General features: G+C 49.0%; 1 protein-coding gene across 1 annotated transcript in view; it reads left to right on the forward strand.

Moving 5' to 3' along the window:
* Positions 1-27,899, forward strand: part of ANKH (ANKH inorganic pyrophosphate transport regulator) — a 165,085-nt gene that overhangs the window by 118,469 nt on the left and 18,717 nt on the right. The window contains exons 5-8 of the mRNA XM_068990585.1: positions 1,751-1,921; positions 4,189-4,323; positions 7,524-7,616; positions 10,933-11,028. Of these exons, the coding sequence (XP_068846686.1) occupies positions 1,751-1,921; positions 4,189-4,323; positions 7,524-7,616; positions 10,933-11,028 (495 nt within the window). The remainder of the gene's footprint in view (positions 1-1,750; positions 1,922-4,188; positions 4,324-7,523; positions 7,617-10,932; positions 11,029-27,899) is intronic.

Genomic DNA, 27,899 nt, shown 5'->3' on the forward strand with positions numbered 1-27,899 from the left:
TATTCATTTTCCCTCCAGCATGTTCTCAGTCTCTAAACACTGTCATCTTCACTAATACCGTAGGTTTGTGTATGTCGAATGTGAAGCCTGCTGCAGACATACTAGTCTGTTTGCACGTTAGGGCCCCTGAGAGGTGTTTGATTAGTTAGAGAAATAAATGGGCATCTTGGCCACATCACAAAACTCAATCTTCTGTTCCAAAAACAATAGGGCCTTAACAAGGCTTTGCCCAGCTGGTCTTTGCCATCCTTCAGTTAATACGACTTCACTTTCTCTTTTCACTTTCATGCATTGGAGAAGGAAATGGCAACCTACTCCAGTGTTCTTGCCTGGAGAATCCCAGGGATGGCGGAGCCTGGTGGGCTGCCGTCTGTGGGGTCGCACAGAGCCGGACACGACTGAAGCGACTTAGCAGCAGCAGCAGCAGCAGTTAATACAGAACATTTGTTCCCCTGGGAAGCAGCAGGCATGGAGACAGTCACGGGCATCTTTCCTTCCATCAGTGGGCTCCACTGTATCCTCAGTGAGCGTGAACGTGAGTGTGTGATCGTGAGCATGAATGGACACTCAGGTCACCCGTGTTCCGGGCAGCCAGGTCCTGCCCAGGCAGCCGGGCCACACAGCTCTGTCGTCTGCATTCCCCTGCGCACATCTCTGACAGGTTCTGTCGCATTTAGTGGTTTAAGAACAACAGCCCCGGCACACGTGTCAGTTTGTGAGATAAGCTGACCACCTCTAACGTCTGATACTTTTCTTTCATTCCAAAGTTCCTCTGGATTGCTCTGTTCCCTACAGCAATTGAATGCACGCATTTGATGAATCATGCTCATTCTCCAGCTTCTTTTTCAACTTTCTGTCACCAGTCATTTCTTGAGAATGCAGCGATCAGAGTATGCCTCCTTTGGTCAGACTCACTTAGCAGCGGTATATTTCACAAGCCTATCCTTCCGTGGATGACTGGCTAAGAAGGTTGATGTCGCTCAGATACTCTCTCCCCTCCCCTATTTTCCTGCCTCTGCATCCGCTATTCCTCAGGGCTCCTCGCAAGATGGGAACCCCAGGACTCTGCCCAGAGGCTGGACTGATTCCCTCATTTCTACAAGATGGGAAGTTAAGTAGTTTGATAAATTTGCTTTAGAGCCTGTACCATTCAATAGAGATTGACACTTTACTCTTATTTCAGTCCCTGCTGACTTTGTATTTTTTTGACCTATGCCACATTTGTAAGTCGATATCTTACATTTTGATCGTCTGGTTTTATAATTAACACTGGCGGCTTTCGCAGCATGTTTAGCGGAGTCCACGTTATACATGTAAATGGCCGTTTTTCTGTTGCCCGTCGCTGGCCACTGTTCTGTCCTTTGTGGAAGGTCACTTAGGTCCTCTGGTGTGGATTACACGTGCACCTGGAGAGGGCAAAACTCTTCTGTATCGTTTAGGGTCTGGAAGCCAAAGCTTCTGGCTAGTCTTTAGCAATAACGTTAACCAGGTGTGCAGTTGCCTTAAAAGAAACACTTAGTGGTGAACAGAGCAGAGTGGCCACGAGTCCTTCCAGTGCTTCCCAAACATCTGAGCCTGGATGCTCCAAGAGAAGCGTTGAGCGGTAGCCCCAGGTCCTGCTCTCCTCATCTGCAGTGCCAAGGCTTCTGCTCAGAGATCCATCTCAGTTGCGGGTGCAAGAGGTTGGGCTCGGCTTCTGTTAACTGGCTCCATCCCCTCCCTGATGACTGTCTGTTTCCCCACCTCTCAGGTCGTTTTTGTAGCCATTCTACTTCACAGTCACCTGGAGTGCAGGGAGCCGCTGCTCATCCCCATCCTGTCCTTGTACATGGGCGCCCTCGTGCGCTGCACCACCCTGTGTCTGGGCTACTACAAGAACATCCACGACATCATCCCGGACAGGAGTGGACCGGAGCTGGGGGTAGGTCCTTAGACCCCGAGGAAGAGCCTGTCTGTATATCCGAGGGGAATACAGTTTGATCCTACCCCTGTGATTCAACGTATCAGCGTAACAGGCAGGTGCTCTGGGATGTCATATACCAAGGTCAAGTGCTTGGTAACGTCCATGGGGATAAACAGCTGGAGAGCTGATGAACTCTAGAGATGGAAGAGAGACCTTAGAGGTCACTCTCCAGCCTTCTTATCTCCATACAAGAAGACTGAGTCACAGTGAGTCACGTCAGGCCCAGGCGGAGGCACAGTGTTGATGGTTCTTCTTACTCTGCGGTCAAAAGGAAGTCACTCTGTGATCAACAAAGATTTCAGGAGCCCTGGTACCACTGACCTCACATTTGTTTAATTTCAAAGCAGGGATCCAAACTGGGTTTGGGCTTTCTGTACTGGCTAAACACACTCATTCAGGTACCTTCTACAGAGAGAGTTGGGGAGAGTTTAGGTGACACCTAATTTCTAAATTTAAAATTTAGAAATTTTAAATATGGTCTGTGGCCTCAGTCAGCTTCATGTCCCATTTGGCTTAGTCACCAACACAGGAACAATATTCAGACAAGACAGCACAGAGACCACAATGGGAATACAAGAGCCTCCCCGCTGAGGCTAAGAGAAGGAAGAGAGGGATGTGGTCTCAGAAGCCCTCCTGATAGAGGCAGAGATTGTCCTGTGCCTCACAAGGTGAATATGGTACAAACAAGGTATAATCTTACCCAGATGACCAAAGTGTTCTTTTCATCACCGGTGTAAACAGTATCTGATTTATATGTATGCTAATCTTCTCTACCCTCTGATACTAATTGAGTTGGTCTATCCAGCTATAAGGCAAATAGACATGACTTTGTATTTATATATAAATATAAATAGACCACTCTATCCCTGGGTCAGGAAGATCCCCTGGAGGAGGGCAGGGCAACCCACTTCAGTTTTCTTGCCTGGAGAATCCCATGGACAGAGGAGCCTGGCAGGCTACAGTCCATGGGGTCACAAAAGTCAGACATGACTGAAGCCACTTAGCATGCAAAGTGGTATGTATATTTGTACATGAATGTGTGTGTGTGGACACACACACACACATATATGTATGTATGTATATGTATATATAGGGCTGCTCTGGTGGTTCAGACAATAGAGAATCTGCCTGCAATGCAAGAGACCCAGGTTCGACTCCTGGGTCAGGAAGATCCTCTGGAGAAGGGAATGGCTACTCACTCCAGTATTCTTGCCTGGGAAATCTCATGGACAGAGGAGCCTAGTGAGCTACAGTCCGTGGGGTTACAAAGAGTCAGACATGACTGAATGACTAGCAATTTCAATTTATATATATATATATATATATAAATTGAGTACATTACCACACTCTAACCCTGATCCCACCTTTGACCACATGTTACTTTTGTCATGTCAAAACAGTCCTTGTACTGACCACTCACCTTAATCTGAGGTCAGGCCATCAATAATATCAGATTGAGAGATTTCCATCATGAGGACCACCACGTCAGATTGGTCTTGATGGTAGCAATCCATCTTAACATTCAGCTGCTAGCAAAGCGAAATAAAGTGACTGGGATGGCTCCAGGACGCAACACTTACCTTTATGAAGACTCAAAACCAAAGTCATTTGATAAAAGCCAGGTGTTAAAGATAGTGCCTATCTTTGCTGTGGAATTTTTAATAAATAGCCTTTTCTTTACTGTGCTTTTATTTTGCTTATGGTTCTGAACACTTACATGACTTCTGTCAGAGCCTTGAGATTAGGAACGTCTGTCGTAGACTTATAGAGTGCCCAAATAATTAGGCTATTCGTGACCATACTGATTCCAAAATAAATTATAATAATGTTTTACTTCTACGAGCTACCTCTTACCGACATGGCTTCTAGCCAGTCAGTTTTATGATATGAACAAGAACTTTTCCCACCTGTTTCTCAGGCTGTGAAGCTGGGTTCTGCTTGGGTTAGCGTTGCCCTGTTTAGACAATAGTGGTTTGAAGCCATCAAGCTTAAAGGCGTGTTTTGGTTTCACGGGAGCTTGCCAGCTGTCTAAGTTCAATTCTAATAAGACTGTACATTTTATTTTAATTCAGCTTGGCTTGTCTACAGAGGCTTTTCCTACATTATTTTTAAGTGTAGTGAATTGACTAACGATTGACATCAAAAGAAAAGGCTTTGACTCCGAATTATTTTTTTCTGTTCTCCTTCTCAAGTTCAGCGAACTTTATCCCATTTTGTTGATACAGGGAGATGCAACAATAAGAAAGATGCTGAGTTTCTGGTGGCCTCTGGCGCTCATCTTGGCCACACAGAGAATCAGTAGGCCCATTGTCAACCTCTTTGTTTCCCGGGACCTCGGTGGCAGTTCTGCAGCTACGGAGGTAAGGCCCCTTCTGGGAACATGGGTGCCCAAAGTCACCGTGTAACAAATGTGGGCGGGGAGGTGGCTGACAATTTGTTTCCAGTTCCTCTTGAGAGCGAAGAAATTCTGTGATATTAAGTTCTATGATACCTCCACACAAGAAAGCATTGAGGATCTCCATCTGTGACTTAGAATGATGTGATTTTGTTTTTTTATGAGTATGGAAACAGTGACAGACTTTATTTTCTTGCCTTCCAAAATCACTGTGGACAGTGACTGCAGCCATGAAATTAAAAGACACTTGCTCCTTGGAAGAAAAGCTATGACAAACCTAGACAGTGTAATAAAAAGCAGAGACATTACTTTGCCAACACAGGTCTGTATAATGAAAGCTATGGTTTTTCCAGTAGTTGTATATGGATGTGAGAATTGGACCGTACAGATGGCTGATCACCGAAGAATTTATGCTTTCGAACTGTGGTGCTGGAGAAGACTCTTGAGAGTCCCTTAGACTGCAAGAAGATCCAACCAGTCAATCCGAAAGGAGATCAACCCTGAATATTCATCGGAAGGACTGATGCTAAAGCTCCAATACTTTGGCCACCTGATGCAAAGAGCCGGCTCATGGGAAAAGACCCTGATGCTGGGAAAGATTGAGGGCGGGAGGAGAAGGGGAAGACAGAGGATGAGAGAGTTTGAGCAAACTCCTGGGAGATAGTGAAGGACAGAGAAGCCTGGTGGGCTGCAGTCCGTAGGGTCGCAAAAAGCCAGATGCGTCTAAGCAACTGAATGAGTATAATGAGTAGGGAGGAAGATATCTTATTCTTCCTTCTCTTTTACCACATGAAAAAACCGAGGTAAGGACGCAAAAGTAGCAAGAAGCTGGACTGTGTTAGAATCCAGGTTTTCTTTCTGCCACTCACTGGCCTCTCCATTTCCCCGTGGAGTCAGCGTGGAGCCTCTTCACTGCAGTCACAGAGGATGACGGGACTGGCCATGCGCAGAAGTACCCAGCAGGCAAGGGCTGATGCTTCCGTGTTCCGCCGACCTCCCTCACCTGTCGCTGCTCCGCCTCCTGAATGTGCTACCCAACCTACCATGGCTTCTGCATCTTCGGCAACCTGCCCTCTTTCAAAGGAGGGTCTCCTCTATTCACTCACAACTCAAGAAATTGATCTGGAAACTGGCAGCTCCTCCAGGGAGAGAGTCGAAACATTTTAAAAATATTTTTCCATCATGCCAGTATGGTATGAACAAATAGAAAGACTTTGTTTGTTTGCTCATCTGCTGCCTTCTGGGGAATTAATTCTGGCTCTGGGACTGCTGATCCTTCAGGAAGGCCGGTGGCCGCTCCCAAGGGCCTCCTGTTTATACAACTGCCCTTGCGTGCACTTTCAGCACGTCTCCAGGCCGGGGTCTCTTGCCAGGTTCCATGTCCCGGGAAGCAGCTCATGTTGGCCTGGAAAGAGAAGTACATAAATCACAAGCTGAATGCTTTCTCTTGCCTCCGTGGGTCCCTGGATTTTGTTTTCTTGACTCACAAATGTCCTTTGGGGCGGCTTCTGTAACATGGCAGCTTTTTAACCTAATACTTTTGTTTCAGCTGTCCTGTAAAAAGTATGGGACACGCCCCATCCCCACCAATCACCTGTGTGCTAGAATTCCATCTTCCCCTAAAAATAAAAAGACAACCAAGATAATTTGTAGGTTAAAATCATTTCTAAATGGACTTCAGTGCATAGAGACAGACCTCAGCATAGGGAGACAGAACTGACATGAATTAACCGTCTGCTTCTGATGGTGTTGGCACTTGCATACATCTCATTGACTCCCAACAGCTCTGTGCCGTGGTTGTTCTTAGTCTCGTGGTTTGTCTGGAGGAACAGAGAGGGGGCCTGAGAGGGTTCATGCTTCACACACACCTGGGAAGTGATGGAGTGATGCTGGAATCCAGATCTGCCTGATTCCACCACCTACTCCGCAGAGCAGTGTCTTCACCAGCTGAAGACCTACCTCACTCACATTCCTGGCATCAAAATGAAGGGTGACTGCAACCATGAAATTAAAAAACGCTTGCTCCCTGGAGGAAAAGCTATGACAAGCCCAGAAAGCATAGTAAAAATCAGAGACATCTCTTTGCCAGCTAAGGTCTGTATAGTCAAAGCTGTGGTTTTTCCAGTAGTCATGTACAGATAGGAGAGTGGGACCATAAAGAAGGCTGAGTGCCGAAGAATTGAAATGTGGTGTTGGAGAAGACACTTGAGAGTCCCTTGTACTGCAAGGAGATCAAACCAGTCCATCCTAAAGGAAACCAACCCTGAATATTCATTGGAAGGACTGATGCTGAAGCTGAAACTCCAATACTTTGGCCACCTCATGCGAAGAGTTGGCTCATTGGAAAAGACCCTGGTGCTGGGAGAGATTGAAGGCAGGGGAGGAGAAGGGGATGACAGAGGATGATATGGTTGGATGGCATCATCGGCTCGATGGACATGAATTTGAGCAAGCTCCAGGAGTTGGTGAAGGACAGGGAAGCCTGGCATGCTGCAGTCCGTGGGGTCGCAAAGAGAGGAACGTGAGTTAGAGACTGAACAACAACAAAGAAATGAAACTCTCCTATTCCTGTTTGGTTTCCTGTGAGAAGTATTAGTTGTCTCAAGTTAAACATCAGAATTGGGCTCCCCTGGGCTGAACAGACTGGAAGGGAGGTGAGTGGGGTGGTGCGTACCATAACGCCATGGACAGGTGCGCACCATCAGCTTCCCTGAAGGATGGCGTGGAGGTGGAGAGGTGGTCCCTGAGTGCTGAGTGTTCAGAGAGCAGGGGTGGAGCTCAGAATCGCATCTGGTGACTCAAGAATCTGGCTAGACTAGAAGGTTCCATTTGGCTCTGTGAGAACCTGGAGGACCAGGGTTGAAATCTTGGCTTTTCAATCCGTGATCGGGGCCTGGATAAATGTATCTAAAACAAGACGCATCCTCCTAGCCTCAGATGCACACCCTGGACCTGCTCAGCCTGCTCCCCAGGATGCAGGGGGCCTCTGCCCCTTCCTCCTGCTCCAGGGCCATCCCAGGGCTGGCCGTGCTGTCACCCGGGATGGAATGACTTGTTGGGGGACTGTAGCTGAGACGGCTCGCGCTGCCACGTGGCAGATGGCAGGCAGAGGCTGGAGATGCTCTCTGCGGATGCCTTGCTAACTGCTGGTTCTTCCTCTTGCAGGCCGTGGCAATTCTGACGGCCACATACCCCGTGGGTCACATGCCGTATGGCTGGTTGACGGAAATCCGTGCTGTCTACCCTGCTTTTGACAAGGTGAGAACCCTGAGCAGCGTGGTTTCCAAAACACTCTCTTCAAAATTAGCGTTTGAGAGACAGCAATCTCCGGTGATGGACACCTCGCTGTCTCTCAGCCTCACCTCCCTCTGCAAGGTTGATGTAGCATTGGGGCTGGCAGAGGTAATTATGGAACACGTCCCTCAGGAAATCACAGAGGCGAATTGATGCTTGCCTTGATGTGGCTCTCAGAACGTTTCTCCAAACTGGTCCTCACTTCTAGGTTACTCCTGTTGAGAAATTATTTGCAAAAGGAAAATGATGCTCTCAAAAAAATTAATATATTGTTTTTGTTTCTGTGGTTTGTTACTTTTTGTTTTTTGTTTTTTACTGACCTCATAGCTGATGTGAAGGTACAGACAGTTGTGTGCTTGAGTTCATAAGCTTATGGCTTTCTTTCAAGGGGGTACATGCACACCCTGGGTCCAGGCTGGTTCAGTTCAGTTGCTCAGTCATGTCTGACTCTTTGTGACCCCATGGACTGCAGCACTCCAGGCTTTCCTGTCCATCGCCAACTCCTGGAGGTTACTCAGACTCATGCCTATTGAGTCAGTGATACCATCCAACCATCTCCTCCTCTGTCCTCCCCTTCTCCTCCTGTCTTCAATCTTTCCCAGCATCAGGGTCTTTTCCAGTGAGTCAGTTCTTCACATCAGGTGGCCAAAGGATTGGAGTTTCAGCTTTAGCATCAGTCCTTCCAATGAATATTCAGGACTGGGATGTACTTATTCTAGCTGAAAGCTTCTGCTGACATTGCAGGGAGGCACATAAGTCTTCAGATCTGTAACCTGAGACCAGGTCAACACTGACCTGCAGATCATTTGAGAAATGCCTTTTTCATTCAAGCATAATTATGTAAACTTTCAACCTAAAGCAAATAAGTAGAAAAAGAGACCCCTCCCCCAAAAGATTGTATGTAATGTTTTAAAATGAAAAAATAGGAAAAAAGCAAACAACGTACCCCTTGTACTCATAATAGCAACTGTTTGGATTTCTGTAGAACTAGCTCAGAGTCATTGCTGACATCATTTTAATCTGGTCCCAAAAGAGCCCTGAGAGGTGACGAGAGGAAGTCTCTTCACCAGCATCCCCAGCAGATTACCTGCCTCTCTCCCGCCACCCATAATCAGTCATCTGTGAGTAGCAGCTCCCTTCCAGGCAAGTCAGGGATCACCCCCACACAGCCACACAGGAGAGAGGGAGGCTCTCGTTCAGAACTGTTTACAGGGTTGGAACTTCCCCAGTAAACAATGAGCTGGACCCTCCACCACTTGCCAACATTCACTTGGAGCATCAGAATGCAGAGTGTGTCCTAAAAAATGCCTTTGATGCCTGCTTCCCAGCCCTTTGAGAGTGGACTTCAGAAGGTCTGAGTCACACGCAGCAGACAGCTATGTTGGACTGGGTTTAAGCCAATCTATGGAGGGAAATCAGTATTCTCATGTCAAGGAACACGTGTATAGAAGTAAGTCCTCAAAAACCAAGATGGATATAAGTCTTCTTGCCAAATGTTTAGCTCTTGGAGAATAAGACTATATAATAAAATCCAGTAGCAGGGTTCTACTTGTGTTCGAACCTCCTGGCTGTGAGAGTCTCATCTGAAATTGGTTTTGGCTACCTTGAAATGATTAAACTTAACAATACAGCCCTGTCCAATTTCGCTAAGAGCAGCCAAGTAAAACATTGTTTTATTCACGATCACAGAGGTTAGACGCTATGAAAAAAATCCTAAAGGGATCCCTCAAGCCCGATGCTGGAGGAAATCAGGATCCTTGTGAAACCTCCCTGTCGTCACCATGCATTCCACTGCACCACTCTGGCCATTCCCATGAATGCTGTCTATTCACCCAGATCTTAGACACCTCTGTGTGGACTTCCGGAATTTGCTGCATTGACAGTTGAAAATCCTTAGCCTGCTTGTGGGTTCCAGACTTAGAGATTTAACATTTCTCGCATAACTTCTGATGTTTCTAGCTAAACAGAGAGATGGGAGAGTTTTCCACTCTTCCGCATTCTCCCTAGTGTTCGGTTATCATCTTGCAAAAGACTGTGTCTCTGTGAAAAAGCCGACGGGGCGAGCAAGACGAGAGGCCGATGCTGAGCTAATCATACGTGCTGGTTTACTCCAACCATATTGGCAAACACATTCGCTGTCTTAAAAATCAAAGCACACTTGAGGGAGCTGGGGCCCGTGGCTGCCACCATGAGGGGGCGGGGGGCAGGCACATGCATTTGGAAGAGGAGCCTCCTCCTCACCCAGCCCACCAGGGGACCACCCTCATGGATCCCTGGGGGAGAGCAGATGAAGAGATGGCCCACGTGCTGTGATGGGCACTGTGCCAGCACAGCAGTCTGTTTTCTAGGAAAAGCAGGTGTGCTTTAGAGACCGGAGTGAAGAAAATGGAAACCCCTCCAGAGGTTTGCACTGGCAGCACAAACAAGAAGGGCTTCCAGAGGCTGTCTCAGCCTCTGATGGGAAGCACACATCAAAAGGTCTCTTGCAAGTGGGGCCTGTAACACCTCCGCATGCACATCTGCCATTAGGCTGACGTGCGAGCCAGGGGCTTGTCGTTTGTTTCCGTGAGTCAACTCTGGGGCTCGGTGGATCCATAACGAGGCGGGTGTTGTTTTTCTCAGCTGCTGTTCATAGTCAAGGGCCAGACACGCGACCCTCAATCAAGGTTTTGATTGAGTGGCAGGTACACTTAGCAATGACCCTGAGACGGCATTAGCCAGCCTCAGGGATGTGTCTGAGGGCCCCTACATCCGTGTGCTCACATTTCAATTTAATAAGGGCTGTTTGAGCATCTTCTCTACTTAAGAAAGGTGTGCTGAGTTGCAGGAGCTAAAGAGATGGGTGAAACACCCAGTCCTTTATCTCAGGGAGCAAATGTGCCCCTCACAGGAATCTTGACATGTGCCCCCAGATACGATCTGGGGGCTCAGTTGCCCCCTGATGCAGGCTCAGTTGCCCTCCTTGCCTGCAGAGCCCTGGGCGGTCGGACACTGCAGGAGGGGCTGGGGCCCTGAACTAGGTGGGTGGGCACCCAGCGCCCCGAAGAGGGGACTGACTCCGGAGACACTGCTGGGCAATTCAGTCCGGAACTCTCTCTGGTTAGCCATCATGTCCAAAAGCCTGACAGCTGCCTGAGAGAGACGTCCAGTCACAGCCGTGTTCGAGCTGTCCCTTGACATCTATGCTTCAGACGCGTCAAATCAAACAGAAATGAGATGCTCGGTAAGAAGCATGAGTGGTCAGCCCAGGATAACCCGGAGCCTTTTCTTGCCCCCCTAGAATAACCCCAGCAATAAACTGGTGAGCACGAGCAACACGGTCACAGCAGCCCACATCAAGAAGTTCACGTTCGTCTGCATGGCCTTGTCGCTGACGGTAAGGACAGACCCACCCCTGCCCCCGCCTCTGTGTCTGGTTTTAGAAAAGAGGAAATTGCCATTTTAAAGGGAGAAGTCTTGTATTCCATAATGCAGTGCTATGCTGGATAAGGTGACAGCCTCTCCTGGATATTTTCATCCCAAAATACAAACGACAGTTAATCAAGGATGGCTTTGAGGCTACACTTCTCCTGGTGGCTCAGACAGTAAAGAATCTGCCTGCAGGCAAGAGACCTGGGTTCGATCCCTGATTTTGGAAGATCCCCTGGAGAAAGCAAATGGCCATCAACTCCAGTGTTCTTGCCTGGAGAATTCCTTGGACAGAAGAGCCTGGCAGGCTACAGTCCATGGGGCTGCAAAGTGTCAGACACGGACTAAGCAACTTTCACTTTCATCGAGTCTAAGAATAGAGGGCCAACTTCTGGCATTTCTGTAAGGGGCTTCTTCCTGCTGAAGAAAGGCAGGCTTCACCTTTCTTAATGATATTCTGTCTTACTGAATAATTTCCAGCCCATCTTTAAACACTCAGAGTCAACTGTCTCTTTTCCAAATTTAATTGGTATGATTTGTTTCATGGGTAAAATTCCTTTCTTTGTATGTTTACACTGCTCTATCCTTCCTATGGAGCCATCGTTCACCACACACTTACCAGGCACCTACAAGATCCGAAACCCCATGCTGTCTTCAAGGACAGAGGTGTGAACAAGAGTGGATAGCGCCTCCTTGTTGGCAGGGCCTGTCAGTGACGCTGCACAGCCTTGAATAAGCAGTACACACCCTTCCTTTATCAACTCACCTGGGCAGTTCAGATGTAGGAGATATGTTCAGAAAACATGAGAAAAAATTCCAAAATGCTCTATAATCCCAAGCACACAGTATATAATTTAAGGCTGTTTATAACATTTAGCAACAGTAGCAAGAAAATAATGGCATTTATAAACAACTGCACATCGTAGACTGCGCTCTGTGAGTTCTAAAGACGGAGATGAGAAGAGGATAAGATGAAAGAGGGGCCTCTTGAATTCAGTCCCTTGTTTGTTGTGGTGGCTACATATTTAAGTCCTGTAGAAATTCTGCTTTTTTCACAGCATATGGGAAAAACCGTAACAGAAATAGCTGAGTGTGTGCAGTTCCCATCATAAATGACTGATACCGAGGACATAAGACAAGAAGAGGTTTGGGGACAAGTGATGACAGGACCATCGTGAGTGTTGTCACTGGCCTTTATCACAAAAACCACTTAGCTAGATGAGCCCTAAGAGGGGTCCCTTAAAATCAAGTCTGATACACATTTTAAACCTCACTTGGATTTTTTTTTTAAAAAAACATAGTTTAATATTTGATCCTTTGACCCAACATCTGAATAAACTCATCAAGGACAACACAAGGTCTGTAGCCCATCACCTAAGGCCTCTGACACTGGGTCCTGACTCGGCATCCTTGGCCACCCCATCACCCCAGCCCAGCCCTTCCTCTCAGTCCGTCCCCCATGAAACTGGGAAACTGCAAGGGGATGTCAGAAGCATATTCCAGGCCCTCTCCCCGGGGTGGGGAGACCTCTGATAGCACGCCTGCCTGAGTCAGGTGAGTCACCCCCGGCAACCCTGTTCTCCTGGTTGTATTATTTCTCCCTACAGTGTGCAAATTTTTCCATAGTTCCCTAAAACATTAGCAAAACACTGCACAACCTTGAAACCATTTAAAAGAGGATTTTAGGAAAAACAGAGAACGTTTCTATTCCCGGAAAAGACTTCAGCTTTTGGAGCCTGTGTTAAGTGACTGAAAGTTGGTTCGGATGCCAGGGTCTGTGACTTGGGCACCATCCAGCTCCAAGAGCTGGAAGCTTTGGGCTGTTGCTCACTCTGCGGTCAGGGTCTGGCTCCCCTGTCTCCTCTCACTCCATGTGGACCTCTTCCCTCAGTTATGGTCAAGTCTGACAGAGAACCTTAGCAGACTGAGTTTACAGATATTCCTTCCTTCCTTCAGTTCACAGGCAATACTCTATACTTCTAAAACAAAAGCAGCAAGTGTATTTTGAAGTGATAACCATGTAAAAGCTAGAAAAATGCTTCGATCTCCCACAGAGGTTATTTAAGTTTTAGTTTTATTTAATTTTAGCTATTTAATTATTCTAATGCTACCATCTATGCATCCATGTTAAGTTGCTTCAGTTGTGTCCAACTCTTTGCAACCCTGACCCTATGAATTGTAGCTCACCAGGCTCCTCTGTCCATGGGATTTCCCAGGCAAGAATACTGGAGTGAGTTGCCATTTCCTTCTCCAGGGGATCTTCCTGACCCAGGGATCAAACCCGAGTCTCCTCCATTGGCAGGCGGATTCTTTACCACTGAGCTACCTGAGAAGCCCAGATTACAGTATAGGGTAAACCTGACTTTTAAAAAGGTCTTCCCAGGAGGCTTGGTGGTAAAGAATCTGCCTGCCAATGGGGTTGCAAAGAGTCGCACATGACTCAGCAACTTAGCAACAACAAATAACTTTTATGTGCACTGGGAAACCAAAAAATCATGTGTCTCACTTTATTGCAATGTTCACTTTATGGTGATGGCCCGAAATATTTCCAAGAGATGTGTATACACGTATTTAATGAGGCTTAAATTTTAAATCGTGCTTTATCGCAATATTCACTTTACTGGGGAAGTAAAAAGTGAAAGTGTGAAAGTGTTAGTCACTCAGTTGTATCTGACTCTTTGTGACCCCATGGACTGTAGCCCACCATGCTCCTCTGTCTGTAGAATTTTCCAAGAAAGAATACTGGAGTGGATTGCTGTTTGCTTCCCCAGGGGATCTTCCTGACCTAAGGATTGAACCCAGGTCTCCTGCATTGCAGGCAGATTCTTCACCATCCAAGCCACCAAGGAAGTCTAGACCAAAACCTGCATTATGTCCGAGGTCTGCCTGTGATGGCACCAGCTAGAAGCTCGCCTTCCAAGCTCCTTCTCCAGGGCCTTCCTCTCTGTACTCTGCTGTTCCAGCAAATAGGAACAGATACCTGGCCCTGGGGCCAGGGCTTGCCGGCACGCTTAAAGCAGTGGTTTCTTCAATGATACAAACAGTAGTATTATGGTGTGTCTCCGATACATCGGCTTCCCAGGTGGTGCTAAGGAATCTGGCTGCTAATGAAGGAGACGCAAAAGATGTGTGTTCGACCCTTGGGTCAGGAAGATTGCCTGGAATAGGAAATGGCAGCCCACTTCAGTATTCTTCCCTGGAAAATTCCATGGACAGAGGAATCTGGTGGGCTACCGTCCAGGGGGTTGCAAAGAGTTGGACACAACTGAGCGGGTGAGCACAGCACAGCAGCAGATACGTTACCTTTATAATGACTCAATCAACTGGGCCTCAGTCAGTTGGCTCTACCATCTTGGCTAGAGGCCAGCCTGCGTGCGTACTCAGTCATGTCCTACTCATGACGGTCCCGTGGACTGTAGCCCACCAGGCTCCTCTGTCCATAGGACTTTCCAGGCTAGAATACTGGAGTGGGTTGCCCTTTCCTTCTCCAGGGGATCCTCCTAACCTAGCAATCAAACCTGCATCTCCTCCATTGGCAGGCAGATTTTTTTACCACTGAGCCACCAGGAATTGCCATTAAAAGATATATAGAAAAAATATAAGGGTTATCCCCCTAAATTCATTGTTATGCTGTCACTATAGTGCATACAGCCTTGTATAGCACTTACCGTGTTCATTCTTCACATCTATTATTCCCTGTAGGCCCTGAACTTCCCTAGGCAGGGTCTGCGGGTTAGTCACTTCTTATCCCCAGGGCCTAGCATCCTGCCTGACACAGAAGGGGCACAATAAACAGAACCCAAACACAGGAATCAATTAATACTTCCCTGTGTGATAAGAATCAGAAAGGTGCCGATGGCATTCACCCTTCCTGAGCCACAATCTCCTTATTTATACTGAGGTTATCTTATTTTTAAAGCTCTTAAGACGCCCTTAACTTGAGAGTCTATTTTCACTTTTTAAATTTTTAAACTGCATAGTATCAGGAAATTAACATTGCAGAGCACTTAGGATAGACACCCCATGCTTATTACAGTAGGCGATATTCTGTACAAAGTGCGAGCCTTCTGATGGTTCCAGAGCTTTCTACACATTGCCTAGAATTAGAGCACTTTGCCAAGCGCTGGTCCTTTGGGCATTAGTGACTCTTCTCTCTGGGACTTTGAGAAGAGCTGGCGCCACAAATGCTGCAGACATTCAGTGACCCAATGATGCTAACTGCTTTTTGAAGGAAAACCTGTACTGTCCAGAGAAGAAACTCATCTTGCAGTCAGAATGGGCCCATTCTTCAGGCCCTGACATGTTCAGTTCAATATCTGCCTTTGCCTGGGGAAAATACGTTTGACAGTTAATAAGAGACCGTGGTGCTGGGAAAGATCGAAGGCAAAAGGAGAAGAGGGCGACAGAGGATGAGATGGTTGGATAGCATCACCGATTCAACACACATGAACTTGGGTAAACTCTGGGAGATGGTGAGGGACAGGGAGGCCTGGCGTGCTGCGGTCCGTGGTGTTGCAGAGTTGAACACAACTGAGCAACAACATGAGACTAATATTTCAGCATGCTACAATGCATGCATATGCTTATGCCCTAGTACAGATTTTCAGTTTAACTTAGAGTGAACCCCTGACTCCGAAAGTTCATTCTTCCCTCATTTTCTTATCTGAGAGTTTGTTTGAACCACTGGGCTTCAAGACAAGCAGCCCAGAATGCCTTTTGCCCAGCTGGAAGCGGAAGTGGATTTAGGAAGAGTATAAGGTGGGAAAGCAGAAGCTTGGCCCAAGGAGCATCTTGCTTCCCTGCCTTTAGGAAACTTAGAAAACCACTGATTGGCTCCTTTAGACCATTTGATGGGTGTGAGGGTGCAAAGGGAGAGCTTTAGCTGATCGGAAAGATCAACTTCAAAATAGTAAGAACCCTCTGATAAAAATGAATCCCCTCAGTAGCAACAAAGGCGCAGACGCGATGCAGACCAGGGGCAGGCGGACACACTGCTGTCTGGGGTGAAGGAGCACACAGTTCAAAAACATGCTGTCTTTAAATAAGGTCGAAAGAAGGCATGCCGCCTGGCGGGAGCAGGTGTGGTGCAGCGGCCACTCAGCGGAGGCCAGTGATCCGAGCTGTGCAGGACAAGGTGGCGCCACGAAGAACAAGGCTGTAGCTGGCGCCGGGGTCAGAAGCAGGCAGCCGGGTTTGCCCAGAACCTTCTGGCAGAGCCTTGGTCTCCATCCCTAACGTGACCGATTATGAAGCCCCGTGATACCCAGGGTGTCCTGAGAGGCTGCGTTTCTCTAATAGACACTTGTGGTGATCGCAGACAGAGGGTGGTTGCCATGAGCTTGAGAAGGAGGCAGGTGTTCCTTCCTCTTGGGGAGAGGAACCGATAACACTAAACTTAGAGAAACACAGCCCCTTGGAACTGATCACGACTGACCCCTGAATCCCAGCCTTGGGGATAGAATAGAAACCACTAACCAGGTAGGGTATGTCTTTTCAATAGCCTTTTTGGTGCAGAGCAGCACTCCAAAAGGTACCAGACCCCCATATTTCTGGATGTGAGGCCACTGTGGTGAAGTGAATGGATGAGCTTGCTAAATGTACCAAGCTCGCCAATTTGGTGCCCCATACACGTGGTCTTTTTTTCCTAAAGTGTTAGTGGCTCAGTTGTGTCCGGCTCTTTGCGACCACATGGACTGTAGCCCACCAGGCTCTACTGTCCATGGGATTCTCCAGGAAGGAATACTGGAGTTGGGTTGCCATTCCCTTCTTACCAACCCAGGGTTCGAACCTGGATCTCTCCCGAATTGCAGGTGGATTCTTTTACCATCTGAGCCACCAGGGAGTTGGTTTGTTTTTTTTTTTTCCTAAAATTCATAGCAAATCATATTAAGTAGGCAAGTTATAGCAGCTTTAGATGATTTTAGCTGACCAGTTTCCATTTTTACTTCACAATGCCAGTTTTTCAACATCTGATGTTTTCTTACGCTTTCTGCAGCTCTAGTGTGGGGGAGCTGTTGCCAAGAGAGGGGGCCCCTCTATCTCAAGAGAGGTGGGGAAGAATCCCTGAAAAGCACAGGCTTGGCTGCTGCTGAACCTCCCCAACCCCCTTCATACAAAATGGGAACGGCGTCTACCCAGAGGGATGTTGGCAGGAAGGAAGAGCCACCAAAGCACTTGCGTGCAGTGAACGACCTACACGGTCACACCCAGCACCCCTGGACGTTGAACCCCAGGGAGGCCAGAGGCGAAGAGCTAGGCACAGAGGAAAGGGAGAGACAGAGTCAGAGCAACGGAGAGTGAGGTCAGCAGGGAAGGGGAGGGACCAAGGGGCCCAGGAGAGAAAGGGGCACTGGAGCGTCAGAGGAGATGGAGCAGAGTGGCGGAGGTGGGTTCAGCAGACAGCGGGGAGGATGGGAAGGCCCCAGAGACCCCTCCACTCCCACCCCGGGCCTTGCCAGTCCTTCCAATAGCAACTGCTGTGAACCGTGTGCATGCTAAGTCACTTCACTCATGTCTACCTCTTTGGGACCCCATGGACTGTAGCCTGCCAGGCTCCTCTGTCCGTGGGACTCTCCAGGCAAGAATACTGGAGTGGGTTGCCCTGCCCTCCTCCAGGGGAATCTTCCCACCCCAGGGATCGAACCCGAGTCTCTTACATCTCCTGCATTGGTAAGCAAGTTCCTTACCACCGCCTGGGGAGCCTGCTGTGAACTTTAGAAGAGTTTAAAAGAGGCAGGTTCTTAAGAAATGAGTAACTGCAACAAGTTGTCAATGGGCTAAATAGACTGTTCCACAGGTTGAAGTGGGTGAACTCGGCTGTTTCAGGAAGGTGGGTGTGAAGGGGTTCTCTCGCTAGGTGGCCGCAGGGTGGGCTTCATGGCCCCAGATTCAGACTCTCTGAGGTTGTGGGGCCGTGCCAAGGCCTCCAGGCTGCACCCCACTGGCCTCCCCCAGTTTCAACAAATGGAGGCTGTTTGATGGCGGTGGTGGTGGTAGTGGTGGGGTGGGGAGTGTGTGCGTGCGTGTGTGTGGCTGTCACTGAGGGCAGAGAGAGAAGGAGGCCTTGCTATCCAACCATGCCATTTGCTGTTGCTGTTCCGTCGCTCAGTCGTGTCTGACTCTTTGCGACCCCATGGACGGCAGCACACCAGGCCTCCCTGTCCTTCACCATCTCCCGGAGTTTACTCAAGCTCATGTGCATTGAGTCGGTGATGCCATCCAACATCTCATCCCCTGCCGCTCCCTTCTCCTCCCGCTTTCAATCTTTCCCAGCATCAGGATCTTTTCCAGTGAGTCGGCTCTTCGCATCCAGCGGCCAAAGTATTGGAGCTTCAGCTTCAGCATCCAACCAGAGTATCTCATAGTAGAATGCAGGAGTATCTGAGGCCAGTGGCTGTTGCATCCAGTGGCCAAAGTATTGGAGCTTCAGCTTCAGCATCCAACCAGAGTATTTCACAGTAGGATGCAGGAGTATCTGAGGCCAGTGGCTGTTACTACTTAAGGATCTGGTTATTTTTTAAAAAAGATTTAAAATAGGTTTTTACTCTGGATCCACCCTGAGCCTTGCTTTTTGACGTCAATGGGTGGTAAAAAGGGAAAGTATGACTCTGTACTCAATCCCAAGTGTTCTATTCTGATGGTTATGGGTTGAATTGTGTCCACCCCAAAGTTCTATATTGAAGTTCTAGCCCCAGCACCTTGGAATGAGACCTTATTTGGAAATAGGGTTCAGGTGAGGTCCTGGTGGGTGGGTCAGGTGGACCCGTGTTCCATCTGACTGGTGCTCTTGCGGGGGTGGGATGTGGATACACAGACACAAGGAGGGTGCCACGTGGAGGCCAGAGTGACGCTGAATGCTTCTGGAAGCTGGGAGACCTGGAGCAAACCCTCCCCTGGGCCTTCAGAGGGAGTGTGACCCTGCCAACACCTTGATTTTGGTGTCACTCCCGGACCGAGAGATGATAATGTGTTGTTAGGCTGCCCAGTTTATGGTGCTTTGTTACAGCAGCTCTAGAAAACTCATACACTGATGTTTCTGGAAGAGAAGCACCCTCTTGTCATTTAAGGCCACGTGGATTGATTGACCAGACCTAACTAGTCAACTAGGGGCTTCCCCGGTGCCTCAGTGGTAAGGCATCCACTTGCCAATGCAAGAAATACGGGTTTCATCCCTGGGTTGGGAAGATCCCCTAGAGAAGGAAATGGCAACCTGTCCCAGTACTCTTGCCTGGAGGAGCCTGAGGAGCCTGACAGGCTACAGCCCATGGGGTCACAAGAGTCAGACACAATTTAGTGACTAAACAACACCAAACTACCCAACTCGTTTGCTTTCTTTTGAAATTCCCCACTTACTGCTTCCATAAGACATCTGTATTCTTGTGTTCCCAGCTTCTTGAAGTAAGCATCTGAGTGTAGGAATCACTTAGAAATATTCTTCTTGTAGGATAGCACTGTCCCAAGCTCCTGCAGTAAAGAGTCTGCCTGCAGTACGGGAGACCCAGGTTCGATCCCTGGGTTGGGAAGATCCCCTGGGAGAAGGAAACAGCAACCCACTCTAGTACTCTTGCCTGGGAAATCCCATGGACTGAGTATCTTGGTGGGCTACAGTCCATGGCCGTCGCGAAGAGTCGGACATGACTGAGTGACTAACACACCTGTCAAGATTTATGTGCTTAGTTACATCCTTGCTGATGGGGCTTTTCGGAGGATGTGAGGATGTGGTTGGCATCGTAGTATCCAGTAGAAGTACCAGTGTTCAAGTTGGGTCTTTTTGCTTTTTGGTTTTATTCTGCTTACCATTAGTTGAACAATCCAGTGCTATCTCACCCACGCCCTGCAGACCCAGCATCACTAACCCTGAAAAGTTGAGACACATTCACATTTTCAGGGAAGAAATTAAGTTTCTACTATTTTATCCAGTTGTGTTTATCCATTCCCACCCCTGCACCACCACCAAATTGTCTCAAGATCTTGATCCCTTCTGCTGCTTCCTACATAAACAGTAGTATCTGATTTGGCACAAAATTGTAAAAATTACTTAGTTTCAGTTTCACCTATCAGTACACAGCTGGGTTCTGCAAAGAACAGGTGCAGAGCCGCCACCTGCAAGGGCTTGGGAACCAGGGGGAAGACAAGTGCATTCTTCTCTGGCTTCTGCACTTGCTGCCTGCCAGACCCCAGCCTCACATCGAGGATGTGGTTCCCAGGCTCTCCTCCGAGGCTTTCCCGGTGTAAAAGCAGATTTATCAGAGAAAGACAGCAGTCAGAAATCATTCCACCCAGTAGCCGAATAACCCAGTGGGGATCAACTCATAGACTTCCGGGAATTGTATTTTATGTCTGTCTGTGGCTTTTTAAAAAATCGTTGTTATTCATCTCAGCTTAAAGACTGAGATGCCTGTGCTTCCCAGGTGGCGCTAGTTGTAAAGAACCTGCCTGCCAAAGCAGGAGACGTAAGAGACATAGGTTCAGTTCCTGGGTCAAGAAGATGCCCTGGAGGAGGACACAGCAACCCACTCCAGTATTCTTGCCTGGAGAGTCGCATGGACAGAGGAGCCTGGTGGGCTACAGTCCACAGGGGCGCACAGAGTCAGACAGGACTGAAACAACTTAGCATGGATACACGCTCACACAGTTTAAAGATAACAGAAGTAGGGGAGCATTTTCTTATCTGATGGGCCTGTTATAGCGTATAGGACCCAGACGTCGGCTTGGTCAGCTGCATGGTCCAGACCCTCGTGGACAAAACAGGGCCATGGTGTTGGTGGCTGAATGGCTGTCTGATTTCAGCATCTGCCCTCACTCCCTGGTGCTTTGGGCCATGAACATGAGCATCTTCCTGGTGGCCTGGAACTCTGATGTCCTGTCGATCCATGCTGACAAGGACATGCAGGGAGTCAGCATGTGAAATATCTCAAACGCTTGTTTTGGTAAACTATCTCAAGAAACACTGAATAGATTATTGAACTGAGCACATGAGGACAGAAAACACTGATTGGTGTGCTCCGTGCTCACTGTGTGTTGCGTGAAGCTGGAGACCACTGGACCCAGAAATAGGAGAAAACAATCAGGCATCATCCTGGTTACCCAAACGTGTTTCCCAACAGCACAGTTGCTGTTCACTCAGTCATGTCCGACTCTTTGTGATTCCATGGACTACAACACGCCAGGTTCCCTGTCCTTCACCATCTCCCGGAGTTTGGTCAAAGGAACAAATCACACACTGGTACTTCCACTGGAGGCTCTGATACCAACACCCTCCCGCCCTCACCCCTCGCCACCCAAAAGCCCCATCCGCAAAGACATAATTAAGTGCATAAATTTGGGAACAGTGCTGACCTGCACAAACAATATTTCTAAGCTAACCTTGGATTCAAGTTCTCACCTGGAGAAGCTGGAAATATACAAGAACAGAAATGTCTTAAGAAAACAGTCAGTGGAGCATTTAACACCCACTGTACCTCACCCAGCACTTAGGTGTCTCTTGTATCTGCAGGCAGACTGGGAGAGTGAATGGGGAAGTACAGTTGCCTTTAGCTAACTGATCCGTGGCCTTTGCTGAACGTGCTCTTTTATTTTATCTTAAATAAAATTTTAGCTTAAGGGTTTCGCTCTATTTCCAGCTCTGGGCAGGAGTGCCCGCTTGTTCAGGCAGTGAAGGAAACACGATTACGTTGCTTCAGGAGATTATTCTGGGAGTCCTTTTGTACTCCTTCTGAGCCCAGGGTGAACCTCAAAGAACCATAGTGTGATGCTGAGAAAACACACGTGTGGCAGATAACAGTGCCTGGGAAAGCTGTGCATCGTTAATCAGAAACCAGACAGCTCTCAAAGGCCTGCCTTTAATCCTCCCGCAGACATGGCTCTTAACCCATGTGGTGTGAGGAATGAATTGGCCCTTACCAAAATAAACAGAAAACAAGGTTTGGAGAGCCGGCCCCTCTGAACCGGAGACGGATTCAAAGGCAGGGCTGTGAGTTGTGCCAAATGGCCCTGGGCTCTTATGACACTTGACTGCCCTCTTTGTGGATTTTGATTTAAAAAGGGTGGGTTGGGGAGGGGGCAGAGAGCCAAGGGGGAAGGGTTAGCTTAGGCTCGAATTCGGGGCCACATGGCTCAGTGCTCATGAGTGTGGGTCTAGGGGTCCCCCGGGCCTGGGTTCAAACCCTGACCCCACCACTCACCCACTGGGAGGTCACTGAATACTGAAAGCCTCGACTTCCCCAGCTGCCATGCGGGCATGATAAGAATACCCACCTTCTGAGGCTTTTCAAAGGAGTAATAGCTTAGCATCACACCTGGCACGTGGGAAGCAGAGAATGCCAGCTCCCTGCTCCGTGGCCCCCAGACACAATGGCTCCCATGAAACGGAAGGATGGCCGTGTATAAATAAACAGCTACTGGTATATTTGATGCCAGTGAATACTTTTGTGAATTCTTCTAGTGATACCTATCATACCCTTCCAAATTTCTGTGGGATGTGTGTGTGTGTGTGTGTGTTTTTCTTTTCAGTGTTTAAAATAAATTCAACCTCTTGATAGATTTATACAGTCCTTCTCTAGACAGATTTCGCCCACACATGGGACGCATATTGCGTGCTTCTCTCCCTGAGAACTTGGGAAAGCTCTTCTGAGGTCCCCTTCCTGTGCACAGTCTCCAATGCCAGGTGTTGACAGTGCTCATTCCAACCTTCGGTTGTCTTGCTAATTCAGAAATGTCCGTTACCCACGGGGCTTCCCAGGTGGCTCAGCAGTGAACAATCTACCTGCTAACGCAAGAGATGTGAGAGATGCAGGTTCAGTCCTTAGGCTGGGAAGATCCCCTGGAGGAGGAAACGACAACCCACTCCAGTATTGTTGCCTGGAGAATCCCATGGATGGAGGAGCCTGGCGGGCTACAGTCTATAGGGTCACAAAGACAGCGGAGCGACTGAGCGTGCACTCATGCCGTTACCCACAAGCTTCGGTGAGCTCTGAAAGAGAGAAATTGATACATTTCATCCTTTGGCTTGGATCTGATAAGTGTGTACACACCAACCAAATATTAGAAATGCCAGTAAGGAAAGATTTTTTGAGCACTCACTGATGCATTGCCAAACTTGTCTAAAGCCTGGGCGATAGAACACTTCTGCTTAGAGCAGTGGTCCCCAACATCTTTGGCACTAGGGACCAGTTTCATGGAAGGCAGTTTTCCCACAGACTGGTGTGGGGTGGGGTGGGATGGTTTCAGGAGGATTCGAGCCCTTTACATGTACCGTGCACTTTATTTCTGTTATTATTACATCTGCTCCACTTCAGATTGTCAGGCATTAGATCTGGGAGGGTGGGGAGCCCTGGCTTAGAGTTTTTTATTTATAACACAGCTCCCCAGAGAAAGAGCACTTGCATGTTTATTCATGCAGTCGTTTAAAGCAAATGCTTGAGCCCCTGCTCCACACCAGGCTCCATGGCTACCCCAGTGAAAGAAACACACTGTCTCATAATCTCAGGGAGAAGACAGGCAATTGGCACATACGGTGGTGTTGGACAGTGTGTTCATTTCCTGTGGCTCCTGTAACAAATGACCACAAACCTGATGGCCTAAAATGACAGAAATGTATTCCCTCCTAGTTCTGGAGGCCAGAAGTCGAAATTCAGTTCACTGGGCTGAATTTGAGGCGCTAGCGGGGCAGACTCCCTCCAGTGGGTTTAGAAAAGAATCCAGGCCTTGCCTATGGCAGCTCCTGGTGGCAGCCAAGTCACTCTCTGGGCTTCTTATCGTCTCTACGTGGCCCTCTTTCTATCATCAGGACACTTGCGACGGTATTTAGGGCCTGCCCCGACACTCTTAGCTCCATAATTTCATCATCTCTGTTACCATATACAGTAATGAATCCTTGTTCTGGGGATGAGGGTGGAGGCATCTCTTAGAGGGCCCGTTCCGCAGCCTTCTGGGCTTCCCTGGTGGCTCAGCGGTAAAGAATCCCCCAGCAGTGCAGGAGACATAAGAGACGTGGGTTGGATCCCTGGGTCAGGAAGATCCCCTGGAGGAGGGCATGGCAACCCACTCCAGGATTCTTGCCTGGAGAATCCCATAGACAGAGGAGCCTGGCGGGCTACAGTCCATGGGGTCACAAAGAATCAGATGCAGCTGAAGCTACTGAGCACGCATGCATGGACGCAGCCTTCTACAGTAGTCACAGCTGCTTGGGAGAAAAAATGAAGTAAAGGCAAAGAGGAGGAGGGAGACGCCGCTTTGGACTGAGGGGTCATATTAGAGTAATCAGGGTGCCCCGAAGCCCAGGGCCCCCTGTGTGTTTGCAGCCATGGAGGCGTGAACACACACTGCCCCCACCCCCCATCTGAGAGGCACCTCCACGTGTGCCCACCTGCACAATTCCATTCTTTCTGGTCAGGGACTCTGTCTCAGTGTCTCCCTCTCTCCAACGTCAACCTCTCCCAAATCACTCTGTGTTTAAATATGCTCAAGGCTCCCAACTTTTGAAAAAAACTTAAAACATGAAAACCTTTATCCAGAAGGCGCCTACATTTCTCCTCTCAGTGGCATCCAAGCTCCTCGAGAGAATTACGCAAGAGCACCTCTCGCCCACCCTTCCACTGGTGCAGGCCCCCATCTGTGCTCCCCACCTGGGCCATCTGCACGCCCCACTGCAGCCCACCTGCCTCCTCCTTCTGAAGCGAGGGACACCTGTTCCTGCCTAGGTGGTCCTTCTGTGCTGCGTTCCTGCCCCCGTTTGCCAGTGTCCCCCTAGAGAGCTGGCCCCGGTCCCTGCGCACTCAGGCCGCGGCTCCCACGGACGCCTTCCTGTTCTCCTGCCCCCGTATCTGGGGCGGCCATCCTCCACAACCTAGGCTCATCTCCTGCAGCTTCGGTGGCTCTCCGCTCAGCTGCTTTGCCGCCTTCCTTTCTAAGTATCTTCCCTGGTGGCTCAGAGGTAAAGCCTCTGCCTGCAATGTGGGAGATCTGGGTTTGATCCCTGGGTCAGGAAGATGGCCACCCACTCCAGTTCTCTTGCCTGGAAAATTCCATGGGTTACAATCCACGGAGTCACAAAGAGTCGGACATGACTTTCACTTTCTTCACAGGCTCCTGGCTGGAATATCCCTCTTCCTCACTCCAGGTGGGCACCTCCCTCTGTCTGAGTGACCTCCTCCCTCCTCAGCCCTCCTTCTGCAGAGTGTGACTCTGGTTGCCCATCTGGCTGATTTCCTGAAGCAGCATCTTTGCCTCGCATCTGTCTCCCGAGCTTCTCACCCAAACACTAACTGCCTCCTTTGCGCAGATGTGCTTTGATTTCCCTCGGGCGCCAGCCCATCCTGTCCCAGAGGGTGCTTATGGCTGGCACTCTTTCTCCTCTCCATTACCCTGCTTCGATGACCAGCATGGACTTCTGCCTGGAGTTGCCAGCACCGGAAGCCTGGACTCCTCCCTGGCTTGGCCATCTTCCTCATCCTGAGGTCCACTCAGGTGCAGAGCCCTGTCTTGGCCTCCTCCTAAACACCCCTGGGACCTCCCTCTTCTCCATTCGCCACCTCATAGTCCTCTTTCTGGGCTTCCCTGGTAGCCCAGCTGGTAAAGAATCCACCTGTGATGCAGGAGACCCCAGTTGGAAGATCCCCTGGAGAAGGGATAGGCTACCCAGTCCAGGATTCCTGGGCTTCCCTGGTGGCTCAGCTAGTAAAGAATCTGCCTGCAGTGAGGGAGACCTGGGTTCGATCCCTGGGTTGCGAAGATCCCCTGGAAGAGGGCGTGGCAACCCACTCCAGTATTCTTGCCTGGAGAATCCCCATAGACAAAGGAGCCTGGCGGGCTACAGTCCATGGGTTCGCAGAGTCGGACATGACTGAGCAACTAAGCACATCCCTGTTTCTACTCATATAGCTCCCCCTCCTCTGGAACCACAGCTCCCAGGGGGGCTCCACACACATCACGTCCAAACCAGTCCTCATGGAGCAGACGGCATACTGGCTCCCTGGTACCAATGTAAACTCGAACCTGAAACACACAGCACCAGGCCCATCTCAATGCCCTGCTGCCCACTCCAGCCGCCCAGAGCTCTTGGGACTGAAGGGTCGCTGTGTGTGTTCTCTCGCCCAAACTTCTGCGCATGTCGTCCCTTTTGCCTGAAACCCTCTCTCCACCTCCTCATCCAGCACCTGGGACTGGGACTGGATGTGGTCAGCCGGCTTCCTACACCCTGCGGTCGCTGCTGTCCCCGAGCCCCCATCTCGACACTGCGCTCTGTAGTCATGGGGACTCCGTGAGGCTGGCATCGCCTCTGCCATGTTTGCCGTTGTGTCTAATTGGCCAAAAAGTTCATTCAGGTTTTTCCATAACATTGGATGGAAAAACCTGAACAAACTTATTAACCAATCCAATATATGCCCATAGTGCCTGGCATGGGACAGGTGCCCAGTAATTATTTTTTGACTGAATACACGTGTAAAGCACACGGTCATAATAACAAACTGATTGCTGCGGAAACCAGTAGGTCCCTGCAGAATCAAAACTGTAGAAGTAATTAGAATCCAATTACCTGGGAGGCAGGGAGGAGGTGGTGATGTAACGCCCCCCAGATGAAGGGCTGATGGGGCATCATCCTCATCTCTCTGTCCTTTGCCACGTGCCTGCGTGCCCACTGTCGTGTCCGACTCTGTGCAACCCCATGGACTGTAGCCCACCAGGCTGCTCTGTCTATGGGATTCTCCAGGCAAGAATACTGGAGTGGATTGCCATTTCCTTCCCAGGGGAGCTTCCCAGCCCAGGGGTCGAACCCGTGTCTCCTGCGGCTCCTGCCTTGCAGGCAAATTCTTTACCTGCTGAGCCACAGGGGAAGCCCACCTTTTGCCACAGGGTCCATCTAATCCACCTTCCATGTGGCAGCCTTTCAAATAGCCAAAGCCCAGCTCAATACCTTTTAACAGCCTGACTTTCAGACCCTGCGGTGTTTTGGTTCTGCTCTTTGAATTGTCCCTGTTGGTTCTCCTCTGAGAACATGGAGCATAAACTCCAAATTAGGTCTGACCTGAGCTAAAGGAGTAAATTGGTCTGGTTTTAACTTTATAATTCTCATCAATGCAGCCTAAGGCTACATAGGCTTTTTCATTTAGCCAGGTAGCACAGTTAGAAGGGGAAACACAAGAGCTGCTAAGTCCTAGTCCCATGGTGGTCGGGGGCTGGCCCCTTCTCAAATCCATCTTCAGGGGATTTGCCTACCTCAAGCTCCTAGAATCTCTGCAATCACTTTTTCTGCCACGTCTATGAGTGTTTTCAGTCCAGATGCTGTTAGCAATCTGGTACTTGCCAGACAAAATGCTTCGCTGCCTCTCATTACTTTTGGTCTTCAAATCCCTTTTAACCATGTTTGCTTACCTGTTTTAAGGTGACCCTCCTTCATGGAAACGGCAAACTCAGAGCGGGGTTTTTTGAATGTATCCTTGGACCCTAGTGGTTCTTTCCCTTTCTTTTTCTTACTTTGAACATATTTGTTTAAAGCTCTTTTCTGGATCTCAGCACTTGCACCCATCTGGGCTTGACCCTCCTGACTTTATTCGTCCATGAGATTGCCAGCCCTTGGAAGTGGTAGTTCTTAGACATCATCTGGGCTTACCTCCCAGGAACTGGGAAAGAGAGAGCCTGCGAGCTGGCAGACCAAGGCAGGGAGACAGCAGATACCTCCTCCTCGCCTGGCACATTCCCTCCCCCCCAAGAGCAGCCTGGGGACCACCTGTTCTCCTTTCTAGTTGTGGTGGGTGGGCAGGAATTTCTCTTTCGAGAGCATTCCAGCTCCTTTCAGAAACTCTGGTTTTATTTGATTTTCCTTGCCTCTTTCTCACAAAT

Source organism: Capricornis sumatraensis, chromosome 18 (genome assembly GCF_032405125.1).
Source record: "Capricornis sumatraensis isolate serow.1 chromosome 18, serow.2, whole genome shotgun sequence".
Classification (NCBI taxonomy): Eukaryota; Metazoa; Chordata; class Mammalia; order Artiodactyla; family Bovidae; genus Capricornis; species Capricornis sumatraensis.